This window comes from Harpia harpyja, chromosome 2, assembly GCF_026419915.1.
Source record: "Harpia harpyja isolate bHarHar1 chromosome 2, bHarHar1 primary haplotype, whole genome shotgun sequence".
Classification (NCBI taxonomy): domain Eukaryota; kingdom Metazoa; phylum Chordata; class Aves; order Accipitriformes; family Accipitridae; genus Harpia; species Harpia harpyja.
The window spans coordinates 88,924,636-88,939,602 of record NC_068941.1 but is presented as its reverse complement, the minus strand read 5'-3'; the positions used below and the strand labels follow the sequence as shown (position 1 = coordinate 88,939,602).

The following is a 14,967-nucleotide window of genomic DNA, read 5'->3' as shown; positions in this document are numbered from 1 at the left end:
TACTGCATGGGGGGAGTGCAGCCAGCTAGCAGCTTGGGAGAGACGTTTGGAGCTTTATTTGTCGCAGAAAGGGAGGCAAGGAATTACTTCAGCGCTGAGATGGGGGGGGGGGGGGGGGGGGGGAGCTCCTCTGGGACGCATATAAATCATCAGCAGGCTGGCCCAGGGAGAGAGGTGCAGAGGAGGGACGAGGTTATTGCAGCTCTACCAGCACCCTCACCCTCTTGGCAGAAAGAGTGAAGCACAACATCTCCAAAATGAGCAGCAGCAACCATGGGGACACCTGAGCTCAAGGAGTCACATGTCGGTTCTGGATTTTCGGGAACACAAGAAACACTTTCTTTCACTGGGACAGCAGCTGATTATGAGTAGAAGACACCCAAGCCACAGCTCATCACACAACTCTTGAGCTAAATCCTCATCTATTAATACACCCAAGGGCAGATCCTCAGGCTTCCTCCTCACCCAGCTGGGGCATGCAAGGACATGTGCGCTCACGGCACTGCTATCTATTGTGTAGGACAAGTCACCACACCCAGAGCGGGCAATGCAAAGTGAAATCAGCTCTGTGACAGTCCTGCTCGGACACGAGGACATTGGACAGACAGGTCAGGTTGGTCTCCAGAGCACCCTTAAAAGCCTCTCCCCACGCACAGGGTGCCCTTACTTCGTGTGCTCCTGACGCACCAGTGACAACACTGGGCACATTCACAACCCACTGGATGTTCAGGCCAGAAGCAAAGTATTAAAAAACAGGTCAGATAAACGTGCCACAGGGATTTCAGGAAGAAAACGATCACCCTTGCAGATTTGGACCTTTCCATCGCTGCCGCCTGCAGTTTAAAATCCCAAAGGCACCAGTCCACCCCAAAAAGCAGGATTATGATTAGCCTCATCCTCAGCTTTCTTAATAGTCACAGTTGAGAACAGCAGAAGCGGAGGATTTGCTCACCTGCTGTTCTGCCCCAGCTAATGCTGCTCAGCTGCTTTGTGTCTAAGTGACTGAAAGAGCACAAATCAGTGTGCGCATGTGCCTTGCCTGAGCAAACTGCCAGCCCTAAGGCCAACCGAGCAGGAGAGCTAATTATCCGTAGACTGATTTTCCAAACCAAAATGGATTTGGAAGCAGAGAGAGGAAGTTCCAGCAGACAGGCGCACTGTGCACCATCACTTCTGCAAGGCAGACGGCACCTGGAAAACAGGCTGGGTATTACAAAGAAAAAAGTCTTCACGAGGACCTAAAACTGCATCTAGAGATTTTATTAAAGAACGTTACTTCCTAAGGTACGGCCACAGGAAGTCAAAAAGCCTGGACTCCCGTTTTCAGATTTTTCAACAAACTGTGGCACCTAACCTGTGGCACTGGAGGTGGAACCACCTTGGCAAGGACAGTGTCCAGCAGAACAGTTAACCCAGCCCGCAGCTTGCTGCCCTCGCAAGGGCTGACAAAGGACAGCAGCCAAAGCCAGGCTGAAGGAACCACTCCGGTGGCAGGCACAGTCTTGAGAAGAGCCATTCCGGTGACTCCTCAAACCCAGTGAGAGTGGGACAAACTCTCCCCAGAAACTTAGACACGTGCTTACTGGAAACACCACGAGTGTCACACACACGAGGCAGTTGGTCTGCACAAGCAGAGTAAGCCAAGCTTCAGCAGAAAGCTAGAGACACACTGATCCCCACAAAACTACCATACTAAATTTACGATGGGCAGAGGAGCATGCTGCGTAGCACCACCTACTACTGCAAGGACATCACGACCAGCCCAGCTATCACTTTTGGACCTCAGCTCATGACCAGATAGACCAATGAAGGCAAAGTCAAGCACCCTATTGATTCACAGAGAAGGGATTTCCAGAAGCCACCTCCTCCACTTCAGTCCACACCGCAAGGTCACCCTTCCCTAACCCACTACTGACAGACATATGTCTACCCTACTTTTCAAACCCGTCAGCCAAGACGCTCTGTAGGCAAATGAGGGAGCCGTGCCAAGATTAAGGTTTTAGGTTTGCCGAAGGGTCTTGTTAGAAGAGAGTCAGGACAACCTACAGAAGAAAGTACTTCTGCTCCAGCTCTTTGAAGGGTTCAGAATTAATGATGAGCTCTCTGCAACAGTTGGGGTAAAACACCCAAATCAAGCATCTTTGTGGGAGCAGGAAGAAAACCGTTACCGTCACATATCACTACAAAGAAGAAAAACAGCGTGCTTCTTCATTTCTTCCCTACCCAAAAAGGAAATTAAAAAGGAACAGCTAGAAGTATTAAATGCTTGTGGGTGGCAATGAAACTGCTTAAAAGACATATTTATGTGCTCTAAGGCAGCAGTATACTAACTATGAAAAAAGGCTTTAAACATTCTCACACACACATCCCCCTCAGCCACCATGGTTCAACAGCAAAAGAGACTTTCAAGGAATAAAAGGAAAATATTCCAACTCGCAAATTCAACTAAGCTAAGCACACATGCAAAATAATCCATGCAAAAAAAAGACATGTGAAAAGCTAATTAGTTAATATATGAAAAACTAGTAGCTTCTTCAAACATCATCAGCAGGAAACCTGCCAGAGCAAGCAAGGGAGCGGGAGCTTTTTCAGGAAAACTCTTCTACCATGGAATGGCTGGAAAAATGCTTTGCTGCATCCCATGGATGGGACTAAGGAGTTTCTACCCCAAAACTTCTCCTGCTGCTGCAGACTGAGAAGTTAATAGAAGATGCTTAGACCAGCTCAGTAAAATGAACAGTTGTCTTTGCTCCAGAACACTAAAGGTGCGTTACATAAAACTGCCAGGCCACAAACACCAGGTCACAAATAACCTATCACTAATATTGTGGTTACCACGAGATTAGTGGAAGATGGAAAACATGATACCAATTTCTTTAGTGGCTTCTGCAGCGCGTGAAGAATCCTGCAAGCTACAGAGCACTAAACGTGACTGGGCAAAGTAGAAGTCTTTTTTATGAAATAGTTAGCAAACATGTAAAAAGTACAATACAGCAAAGGAGACAACAGCTTCTTTGGGTGGCATTCACACATCTTCTTCACTAGCACTCTTTGAAGGAGTCAGACTTGTTAACAAGGGGGATCTGGTCAACCTAACGCACTTGAATGTTAAAAGCATTGTGAAAATTCAAAGGAAAAAATAGATGGTTGATGTTCCTCTAGTTCAGTGTGTTTCACAGTGGTTTGGAGAAGGGATGAACATCAAGACGACATTTTGCAGAGGACACAGAACTATTCAGTTGGATTAACTCCAGAGCAAAAAGCTGCAAAGGATCTTACAACACTGAGTATCAGGTGACAAAACGACAAATAAAGCTCAGTGTCAGCAGTGTAAAGCAGGACGCTTGCAGGGGAGGAACAGGGGACAAACCCTTTATAATACACCAACAGCGAGGGGCTCCAAATTAACTACTACCACTGAGGAGGAGAGAAACCAGCGGTATTGTGGCTATATTGTCAGAAGTGTTGGCTCAGACCACAGAGACTGCAAGTAAAAGAAGAGAAAGCAAAGCAGAAAACATCACTGTGCCACTTAACACATCTCAAGACGTGAATCTGCATCTTGATCACTATGTGCAGCTCTGATCTTTTCAGCATCATCGCAAAAAGGTGATAGTTGCTTGAGAAAAGACACCAAGAAAAGGAACAGGGATAATGAGCAATTCAAAATAGCTTTACCAGGAGAATAGAATGAATTGATTAAGAACCTTCAGCTTGGAAGGCAGGGAAAAAAAAAAAAAAAAAAAAAAAGACTGACCTCTCATAATCCTTTATAACAGCCTAGACCTTGTCCTACCAAAAAAAAAAAAAAAAAATTTAAACCCTAAAGGAATACACAATGCACAATTAAACTGTAGAACTCATCACTGTATAATGTTTCAATGTGAGAGCACTAGCAGACCAAAATGTTGACGAGACAGTCATGGAGAAAAGATCCATGGGAAGCTCTTGAACAGAGAAACGCTGGTACAAACTGTGCCAAAAGTCTCCAAAGTGCAGACCGCAAGACACTAGAAGTGTGTGTCTATTTGCTCTGTATCTCATTTGATAAGCAGCCACTCCTCACTACCCATAGAGCAGGGATAATGAAGAAAAGCTTTTGATGTGACCAGTATGAACATTTTCATCATTTTCTCAACTATTAGTTAGAAAGCCCTTCCTTGCATTTATCCTAAATCCCCACTGCTGCAATTGTAGTCCAGATCCCAGCCTGCGCAGTCATGAAAGAAGAGCTTTTCTTCATCTTCTCAACAGTCTATTCTGCATCTGAAGATGAATTGTGTGCCCATCTTGTCTTCTCTAGATTAAGCAATCCCAGTCATTTCAGTTTTTTTCTCAAAGGTTGTGTTTGCTCTCCTTTGGGAAAAAGATTCAGAAAGTATTACTAGGCTTCTGCAGCCATGGACTAAATGACCATTTTATTTATTTATTTTTAGAAAAAGACAGAAATCATTCAAACCACTAATCCAAAAGTGGAATCAGAAAGAGCATGGCAGAAAGGACAGTCTAGGTAGACTTAAATGCCACAGGACTCTGCCTACAGAGGGGCAATCAACCGAGTCCCCAAGCTACTACTTTTCTGCAATCCTCTACAGGCAGGACGGCAGAGAACTCTAAAGACAAGCTCAGCTGCCAGCTCAAGATGAAATACTGCCAAGTCATACACAGTGACAACTCCAGAAGACACCAAGACAGATTAGTAGAGCAAACTTTCCCTAATGATTCAAGGGAAATATCCCCTTTTAGCTTACTACCTCACAACACTGTATCACATACTGCTATCACAGATGAGGTGCTTGGAGAGTAAGCAGGAAGATAAATTCAGTGAGCTACTGAGAACCCAGACAGATGACCACATCCCACAGAACAGGAACAGCCATTTGATAATCTATCCTTTGACAGTGATTCATTAAATTCCAGAAAGGAATGTACTTCTGCGAGAAAAACCAAGAAAATACAAGGTATAAATAATTGAACAGTACATTCTTGCAAGCTGCTCCCTTCAGAATGCATCAGGGTGCAGACTGAAATAAAAAGGGTTACATGAATTATAAGGATTCACCATCTCAAAGTTGTCCGCAGAACCTTAGCACTGCAAACGAGAAAGTACCCATAAAACCTGAGATAATTAAGTAAAGCATACCTTCAGGCAGAGATTGCTGATGCTCCGCACATTAGGCCAGACCAGTCTGTCTCCCGACAGACTGATAATGCTGATACCAGATCATTTCACAGGAGCGGTTGCTGATACTTTTTTCTCCGCAACAGAAAACTTGGGGCTGAACAGCATCAGCCTGACCAGAAGGGAATGCTAATATAATTCAAGCAGTATTGCAATGAACTGTCTTTTAAAAGACGCTTAATTATGTACATATGAACAGATGCCCAGGCTCATTTTCAGGAGATTGCAGTTTCCCCATCTGGGTGGCAGGAGAATGGGCTGAAAGATGCTTCAAAAGATCCTGCGAGGCTTTTATTAGCAGACAATTTACAGTTGTTACAAGCAGCTTCCTGAGCAAGCTCTGTGGCCAATAGTTAGCGTCTAGGTGGCCTGCACTATTTCTTCATGGTGTTGCTTTGCTGGCAGTTGGCATTTCACGAATTACTGTACGTAAAGCAAGGGATGGGAGTTGTAGAGACGGGCCTCGTGGAGCCAAGGGGAAGCGTGGCACATGGCGCAGCTACAAGGTGCAAAGTCAGGACAATAACTCAGTATAGTTTTAGCTCTGTTACACGTAGGTTCTCACAGTATTCAGCCTCAGGGCTGATATTTACAGATACTGTATTTGATTTTCAGATGTTCTTCAATTCTTACTGTGCCTGGGACCTTGAGCAGGCACTTCTTAACCAGCCCCAGCACGTATAAGAGAATGTCCACTTCATCCCAGAGCTGATCCAGGGTCTCTTTCCCCTCTCCTCACCCAAGGCAGTTTCAGCTGAAGGACAAACTGCAGCAATCGCAGCCCCCTACCACCAGTAAAGGTAGTCCCAAAAGTGATCAGAAGGACACTGTACCATCTTCACGTCTCCACTCCACGATACAAATAGGGGTGCTGTTAAGCCAGATGCCTGTCTTTACACCTCACTTCACATCTGTAACACAGACCATTATCCTCATCTCACCCACTAGTGCAAAGATTAGGACCAGCTTGGCCAGCCTTCATTCTTAGCACCCAACCCAGAAGACTCAAACTGCTGCTCCTGCACATGTCATGGTTTCCATGCTCATCCGACCCACCGTAAACCAGTTACACTCCCCAACCAAGTAAAACAGTCTTCTGCCAGGTGAGGGAATTGCAAGCAGCTCACGGAAGAAGGACACGTCCAAGTTCATGGACGTTAGATGTCTAATAGCACAGCTGGCCCCAAGACCCGGTACCCTGCCACCAAATCCCTTGCGCCAGTCTAGACACCGGGAAGCCACAAAACAAGCCCAAGATGAAGTGGGGGCGAACTGATCCAGCTGAAAAAATAACTCAAATAAGGTGGGAAAGGGGAGGGTTGTGTTTCAGCACCCACAGGAATGCTGTGCCACACCAACATTTGGGAAGACCAATGAAAGATGAGGAAACTGCTTAAGCCAATACTGGCCCATCAAAATACACCCCACAGCCCCAACCACAAGAAGCAATGAGCACTTAACGGCAGGCAGCTTGACCAAGCCCACGTCAGTGCCCTTGACCATGGACTAGGAATGACACAGCAGGGTAGTGTGTGGTTGGACAACCTCATTGAGCTTTTACAAACCTAGCAAGGCTCAGTCTTGACTTTTGCCATCACCAAGTCCCTCGTTCCCATTCCCTCACAACCTCCTCCCAGGGCTGGAAACAGTATTTGTGCTACCACACAGCAAAACATGTTGAAGCAGAACTGCATTAAAGCAAAACATTTTTTAGTTTTAGTGGGTTATTTTTCCATCCAGATCCATTTTCCAACCAGGTTTACCACAGGGCTTGTACTAATGCCACAACTTTCAGCTAAGGAGACACTGGGGAGCTCAGAGGGGCTAAGCAAGGGCCCCAGCGCTTGCTGGACCCCATCCATAAGTTTATGTCTAAGAGCAAATCTTCGGTTTTCCAAGTTCAGCACCAGAAACATGAACGGCACAGGAACAGAGCTGTAGTAGTTCCAGCTCAGCTCCATCTGAAGCCATAGAAGAAAATAAATGAGAGAACATCCCCCCTTCCAGGTCAGGAGTCAGGATCTCAGACAAGCTGATGCTATTTGCACTGTCGCATTGCTCCAGCCAGGACCCGAGGCAGCACCGAACAATGTCAGCAAGATGGGCTGCAGCAACACCGCTTCTGGCTCCCACACATCCAGCTCAGGTGTCTCAACGCTACCCCCATACAGCCAGCCAGAGCCTGAGGGTAGCAAGAAGGACCTAAGGTGATGTCCCTGTGGGAGATGAGGTTAATTATATCCATTAGTCCCAAATGAGCACATTATTTGTCAAGCAGTCAAGCCAGGAGACCCAGAACCCTAAGAAAAATGCAGTTGAGGACCTCTGGCTCCGTCGTTTAAGATGAACCTGGGCAGGGGGGAGGTTATAGGCAGGGGATGAACATGGCACACTGCCAGTACAGTAAACAGGTCAGCCAGGTAGTTCCAGGGCAGCCAGAGCAACACTAATCCCAGACACGGTCATGGAAAAGTTGATAAAGGATTTAGGGAATAGAGCTTAATTACAGTCCTACTTAAATCTCAGTCAAGAGCTGCTTAGTAGAAAAGTAGAAACGCTACCCTATCAAGTGCACTTAATTTCATTCTTGGGTTAAACAACGTTGTAATCTCTCTGAACACACATAATTAGCAGACATATGAAACTCCTGTTAAAAATATAGGTCTGTATAAAGGCACAGACTGGATGATTGCTGTCTGAGATACAACATTTCTCAGTTTTCTAAAGGGGCACAGGTAAGTACTAGTCCCAACATAACTGATAAAATCTCGACCACTAAGGAACAATCTAGAAAGAAAATATATATCTAAAAAGAAAAAAAAAAAAAAAGACTGATGATATAATTTGCAGATGACACAAAAGCTGGCAGAATAACAGACCACGAAATCAGGCAGCCGTAGAGAACAATCACTTGGAAATCTTGAACCTTCCCAGCAACTTGCACTGCAGGAGAACCAAGCGCGAAGGTACACACGTAGTAATGAGGAGCATGATCCATAGCTACGAACAACTGTGCCCCCAAGAAAATATCTCTGTATTAAGTAGCAATTCCTGTTATAACACTGGGGAAAAAGAGAGCTGCTCCAATCTCTCAGTGTACAAGCAGGAGACTACCACAGTATCGATGTAATTTTATCTGCCTCTAAAGCAGTGAGGAGATGACAAGAATACTGTAACTACATCTATGTGGCCAGACGGGGCTTTTTTAATTTATCAAATGCTGTTTAAAAATCCTTCACCAATTTCAAAAAGCTGCAAATGCAGCTTGAGAGCAGGAAAAGGGTTTTCGAGAGTGATAGACTTACAGAGCTCAAGCCGTAAAACTGAAAAGAAGAAGTGACTTGAAAATGCAAGCCTGTATTTTAACCATGAGAAGACACCAGGTGTTAAAGGACACTGCAGAGGAGCATGGGAAAGGACAGCAAAACATCCGCAGGCTGAAACCGAGAACATTTTAAAATTATTAGCAATTCAGATAATTGCACAAGCTCACCTTTAGATGACAGGCTGAGCACAGGGAAAGTGGGTGAAGTTATAGAGCCCACATTTATGGGGTGTCATACAAGATAATCTCACTGTTTCTCCTGCCTTTATTCTGTACCAGTTTGAGTCAATCATTTACAATCTAGGACTACAGCACAAAACACAGGGCCAAGGAGAAGTTAAAATAAAGGGAGACAATAAGAGAATCACAGAAGAAAGCAAGACAGCATCAGCTGTGCAATAAAGTAATATCTACATATCAAAAGTAACCTCTACATATCAAAAGTAACAGTGAGATATTTCAGGACAAGCACTCGGCAAACGCTGTATGAGCTTGCAGAGTGAGGGACTACCCTTTTCCCAAAGAGTAAGTTTGATTAGAAACCACAGAGGCATCCCGGCAGAGAGGCAAGCATCCTCACTTTCAGCGACTGCAGCTCAAATATTACAGTCCATCGCTAGCTTCCCATCACTTAAAAAAAAAAAAGCCAAAGTGGACAAAAAGCTCACCAAAGAGCAACAAACTTGATCGGTCAATTGAGTGTAATAAAAATTAGAGCACTTGGATGTCACAGCTTAGTCAAGAGGTGGTTTTAAGCGAGAGTGAGTTTCTTTTCCCTTAGAAGGTTATCTGATCGTGCAGAATTAAGTGATTCTTAGAAGCCTAGATACAGAAAGGGGATCCAAAAATACTCTGCAAAATCAAGAAACGTAGTATGAGAGAAAAAACGAGGAACTAGAACAGCAGAAGGAAGTGGAAGTAGGAGCAATGGATATAATTAGTAGAGGTTGAATAGCAGGAAAGACATCTTGAAGTGGATTATTTTGATTCCAGGAACACCGCAGACTCGAGGGGATCCCCACAAAGACTCACTGAACTCGCTCGGTGTCCTTCTTCAAATACAATGACATTCACTGTCAGGTATTAAAAAAAGAGAAGAGACCTCCATGGCATCAGAGCCACCAGCGCAGCAAGACACGAGACAGGCACAGCTCATCACACAGACCGAGGCTGTTGCAACGCTTCCTCACATGCCCTCGTCTCCCATTTTATATTTAGAATGAAATTCCTCTCCTTGAGGAGGGGCAGGCTTTGTCCCACATCTGCACAGTGCCCGGCACAATGGAGTCCCGGCCCATGCCGCTGACTCCCAGAATCACAGTGAGAACAGAGCAGAAAAATAGGGCTGGAAGGGACTTCAAGAAGGCATCTTGTCCTTCCCCTGCCCCAGGGCAAGAATTACTACACTTGCTATTTTTCTAAGAGAAAACGTTCTCCCTGATGGGTGGGACACAAACCCACCCAGACAGATGAATTAGTTGGACCTTAAATTTAACATCTTAACCCCTCCGTCACCCTCTGATAATAGCAATTCAGCCTTGAGCGCTATGCCAGGACAACACAGAGCATCTGCAGTCGGAGTATCTCGCTCTGCCGAGGCAGAAACTGATAAAAGCGCAATTCTGCAAACAAGCCCCCGCTGGCAGCAGGAGCCCGCAGTCCAGCCTATTTCTGAACTGCGTTTTGGGACTGCTGTTCCTAGAAGGGAAGCCAGCCTAGCTCCCGAAGACACATTTCTTCCATGATGCCTACAAGAAGTGAGTCACCTTTTTTTTAAAGTTTCATCATCCTCTTTTCCGGACTCTCCAGCACATCATGTTTACCCTGAGCTGGTCTTGTTTCAACTCTAAAAACCCTTGGAGCAGGTATTACTTATGCTTATATCGTTAATAATACTCCTGATAAAGTACCACTGGACTCCAACAGTTAATGCTAGCAAAGCACAAACCTTTCTTTGCCCCAGACGCGTATTATTACCGTTCTATGATTCTATGATTCTTCTTTCTTCTGTGGGTATGCAAAGATAGACATTAAGCCCAACTCTTCATCTAACCTTAATATTAAGAAACAAGATCAACTGCACTTAGTTCTATGAAATGGAAAAAAAACACCCACACTCTTCATTCTGGCAGTTCCCAGACATTCAAACCAGTTTTTTCAGTTTTGTTAATAAATCTAACTCTCAGCATCTCCTGCCATTCAGTTTACCCTTGAAGGTTTCACGGAAGACCTTCAGAAAGAAAACTGCAAAAAGTTAAAAAAAAAATAAACAAATGGGCAACCCTATAGCAAGATAAATTCAGTGTCCTATTGCTCCACAAATACAAAGCTTTCCCGTTTTAATTTTGTGCCTGCACTGCAGTATCACTGGAAGTCAAACAGCTTAAACCCATTTATTTTTAAAGACAGCCAGGCGACTCATTTAAAACCATGAGTCTGAAAAACTTAAATATCGAAAAGAAATGAAGAGCTATTGTGGAGGGGGTGGGACAGGAGGTTCCAGACCTGTTTATGCCCAAACACTCCCACCTGGCACTGTGATTTCCAGTTCAGCAGCTCCTGGGCTGATGCAGAGCAGCTGAAAGAGGACAGTGAAACTGATTGCACTGCCCTGCAAAAAGGCACCACACTCCCCTTGCCACGAAAAGCAACAAAGCTTAGCCCTGAAATTAAGTTAGTGATAACGCAACCGTTTAGATTTTGAAGCTGAGTATTTCTGGTAACACACCTCTATCTTTCCTCACCTCTCAGCTTGATCAATTGGGTTACAACGAGCTATAAATATCCTCTACCCATTTGTACCATCAACCTTCCAGAGGATAACATGCACACTTGTGCTCAGCGCTGTAACGCATTTTGGGTTTGATACGAAGTTCTCTGGAGAACTTCTGCTTTACTTTATAGAGGGGAAAGGAGGGATGAGGTGTCTCGGTTTGCCAAATCCATGACGTGGCTTCTAACAGGACAGCGATGCTAACGGTACGTGGTCTGGCTAGCAAGAACAGGTCTTAGGTGTGCATAATTCATCTAAAATATCACACTCTTTAAAAAAATCAAGTGATTTCTCATGAGACACAGGCTTCAGCTTCACAGCCAGCTACCGCATCTTTCAGATTAATAACGCAGCAGAAGCCACAGCTGCAAAACCCTAACCAGCATCACAAAGAAATACCTAAAAGGCTGAAACGCCAGACCCAGACTCGCGGAAAGCAGCAGAAGGAAAAGGAAAAGCTGAACGGGCAGCACTCCTGGGCACGCAGCTACACCCATCTGCGCTCCTCGGGCAGGAGGAGAGCTCGGCAGTTAACGCAGATGAAGCAACGGGTTCTCCCAGCTGAAGGATACTGCAAGAACCACTGGGAAAAGATGCTTAATAGGAGAACAAAGGATCCATTAAGCAAACAGAGGCATTAACTCATATCATCGTCAGGATGGTAATTGTACCCATACCCACGGCTTCACAATTAGCCATGGTTTTTGCGAAGCGGACGCAAATCAACAAAAAGGCCAGGCGAGGGTTTACAAGAATAACTTTGACAGATTCCAGGCTAAGGGCGACAAAATGCCCTCCTTTCTCCTCTTTTACCAGCCACCCCCTCGGGGAAGGCGGCAGCGGGCTGCGGGCACCCCGAGAGCTGCCGGAGGGGCTGTGGGGGGCTCAGACCCCCTCAGGGGTCTGAGCCGGAGGGTGAGAGCCCGCCGCAGGACCTGACACCGCAGCCAGGCAGGAGAAGCCACCCCACGACCCCGGCCCAGGCCGGGCACAGGCCGAAGCTCCCCCCCCGCCGTCAGGGCGCTTCCACCTCCCGGGCAGCCCCGCCGGGGCCGGGGAGACAGGCAGGGGGGAAGCACTTCTCAGAGACGACTATGAAATAATAATTAAAACGTCCTCATTGCTTCAAAGTTTCGGGGACGGCAAGGGAAAAGCGAAGCCTGACCGAGCCCCCCCCCCCCCCCCCCCCACCTCCGCCGCCCAGGCTGGCCACCCCCGGGTCCCGCCGCCCCGCCCCGGCCGCACCTGAGCGTGGGGCCGATACAGGCCGTGTCGGTGCTCTCGATCTCCCGCAGGATCCGCTCGTGTTCCGCCGCCGTCTCCAGGCTCTCCAGCTCCGCCATCTTCCCCCGCTCCATGGGGCTGCGGCCGCCGGAGCGAGCGGGCGGGCGGGCCGGCCGACCCACCTGCCCTGCCCGGCCCGGCTCTCTCCCCGCCCCGGGCAACACCAGCAGCCGGGACCGCCCGCTCCTCTCCGTTCACTCTCCGTGCGGCCCGGCTCGGCGCCGCCGCGCCCGGAACGCCGGGAAATGTAGTGCGGGCGGGCGGGGGGCACCGCCGCGGCCTGCGCCGGCGCTGCGACACGCCCGGCAGCCGAGGGGCGGGGAGGGCCCGGCGGCGGGGAGCGGCCCCACTCCACCCCGGGGAGCGGCTCCGTCGTCGGCCCCGCCTGTCGGCCCCGCTGCCCGGAGGGGAGGGTGACCGGCATGGCAGCGGCCGTCGACCTCCCCCCGGGAGGGGACGCGGCCCCATGGCTTCGACAGCTCCCGGGGGGGGGGGGGGGGGCACAGCCCCGCGGCAGGGTCCCCGTGTCCTCCACCGTGAGGGGACACAGCGCCGTGGCAGGGACCTCCTGTCGTCCTCCGTGAGGAGAGACAGCCAGCGTGGCAGCAACATCCACCGTGAGGGGACGCTGCCCTGTGGCAACGATATCGCCCTGTGAGGAGGCACAGCCCCGCGGCAGTGACATCCGCCATGAGGGGAAACAGCCCCATGGCAGTGACTCCATGTCCTCTCCCTGAGGGGACATAGCCCCGTGGCCGTGACACCCACCATGAGGGGACACAGCCCCATGGCAGCGATATCGCCCTGTGAGGAGACACAGCCCCGTGGCAGTGACATCCGCCATGAGGGGACACAGCCCTGTGGCAGGGAGCCCATGTCCTCCACCATGAGGGGACACAGCCCCATGGCCGTGACATCCACCATGAGGGGACACTGCCCCATGGCAGTGACTCCATGTCCTCCCCCTGAGGGGACACAGTCCCATGGCCATGACACCCACCATGAGGGGACACTGCCCCACGGCAGTGACTCCATGTCCTCCCCCTGAGGGGACACAGCCCCATGGCCGTGACACCCACCATGAGGGGACAGCCCCATGACAGTGACAACCACCATGAGGGGACACAGCCCTGTGGCGGGGACCCCATGTCCTCCCCCTGAAGGGACACAGCCCCGTGGCAGCGATATCCCCCTGTGAGGAGACACAGCCCCGTGGCAGTGACATCCACCATGAGGGCACACTGACCCATGTCAGTGACTCCATGTCCTCCCCCGTGAGGGGACACAGCCCCATGGCAGTGACACTCTTGTCACCCGCCATGAGGGGACGTCCCAGCAGGAATGAACCTGTGTCACTGCCTCGAGCAGAGCCATCCCCCTACCCCAGGAGGGATGAACCTCTGCTCCTGCTGCCCCATCCTGTCCCTCAGCCCCATAAACGATGTCACCCCCGCCCTGAAAAAGCGCCATTGACTGTGGTGCCAAAGCAAGCTCCCTGCTGACACCGAACCGCCTTTCAGCTTGATCCTAAAATGTCCCACCAGCTGCTGAGCTGCAGTGCGTGTCCTCCCCCCGAGCTGCGCAACCCGAGAGACGCCTTCGCCCAAGGACGCGGCAGAGCTTCCTCCGAAAAACACCGCCAGCCCCCAGAAACATCCTCCGATGTCAAGGTCTCCTCCAGGTTTAACGCTGCAGCTCTTGGTGCGGCTCCCTCCTTTGGAAGCAGCTGGTTATTATTGTTATTATTTTGCGTTGTGAAAACAACGCTGGAAGGGTCCCGTTCCCAGCCACGCGTTATCGGGTGCAGTGGAGCCCTCCTTGCACGGAGATCCCATGCTCTGCCAGAGGCACGGTGGGGATGAAAAGCAGGACCGAGACGAGGCTATGCATACCACCGAGGGTTTCTGCATTTGCTTTTGTCGTTTCATCTGCTGAGATATAAATAAACTACGCTAATTGTATGAGCACACCCTGGCTTCCCTCACCGCTGCTTGCTAAGGTCGAATGCTGCTGGTCTGAATATCCCTGTATCATCACTTAATTAAATGAGGAGGGGATAAAAGAACTTCCCGAAACACGATGCTCCGTGACTGGAACAGCGCAGGAGGGGTAAGGAGAGCCTGGCAAAAACTTCACTAGTTCACGTGAAGTTCACCAGCTCTTGCACACCATGCCTACGGTTGCCAAACACGGTGTCGTGCGAGACCAGATGGATGTCGCTTTAGATGTGCTAACACCAGCGAGGAAATCTGTCCTCCGACAGCAGTCACCATGGAGATCTGGTAGAAGCTTTCCGAGGACCAAGAAGCAAAGAGACACATCAGCGGTGGAGGAAAAGCAGATAAAAATAGCAGGGCAATTTCTAAGCCCAGCAGCCTGGCACTGCCTTCCCCGAGGGCTGGG

The 14,967-nt window shown here is 48.9% G+C and overlaps 1 protein-coding gene across 5 annotated transcripts in view; it reads right to left on the bottom strand.

Moving 5' to 3' along the window:
* The window catches only part of EXOC6B (exocyst complex component 6B), a 308,866-nt gene extending 296,026 nt beyond the window's left edge, over positions 1-12,840 (bottom strand). The window contains exon 1 of one of the 5 annotated variants that reach the window (XM_052780871.1): positions 12,526-12,840. In XM_052780871.1, the coding sequence (XP_052636831.1) occupies positions 12,526-12,638 (113 nt within the window). In that variant the 5' untranslated portion in view covers positions 12,639-12,840. The remainder of the gene's footprint in view (positions 1-12,525) is intronic. The other 4 variants (XM_052780867.1, XM_052780869.1, XM_052780870.1 and 1 more) reach the window with 4 other exon arrangements.
* Between the last annotated feature and the right edge of the window lie 2,127 nt (positions 12,841-14,967).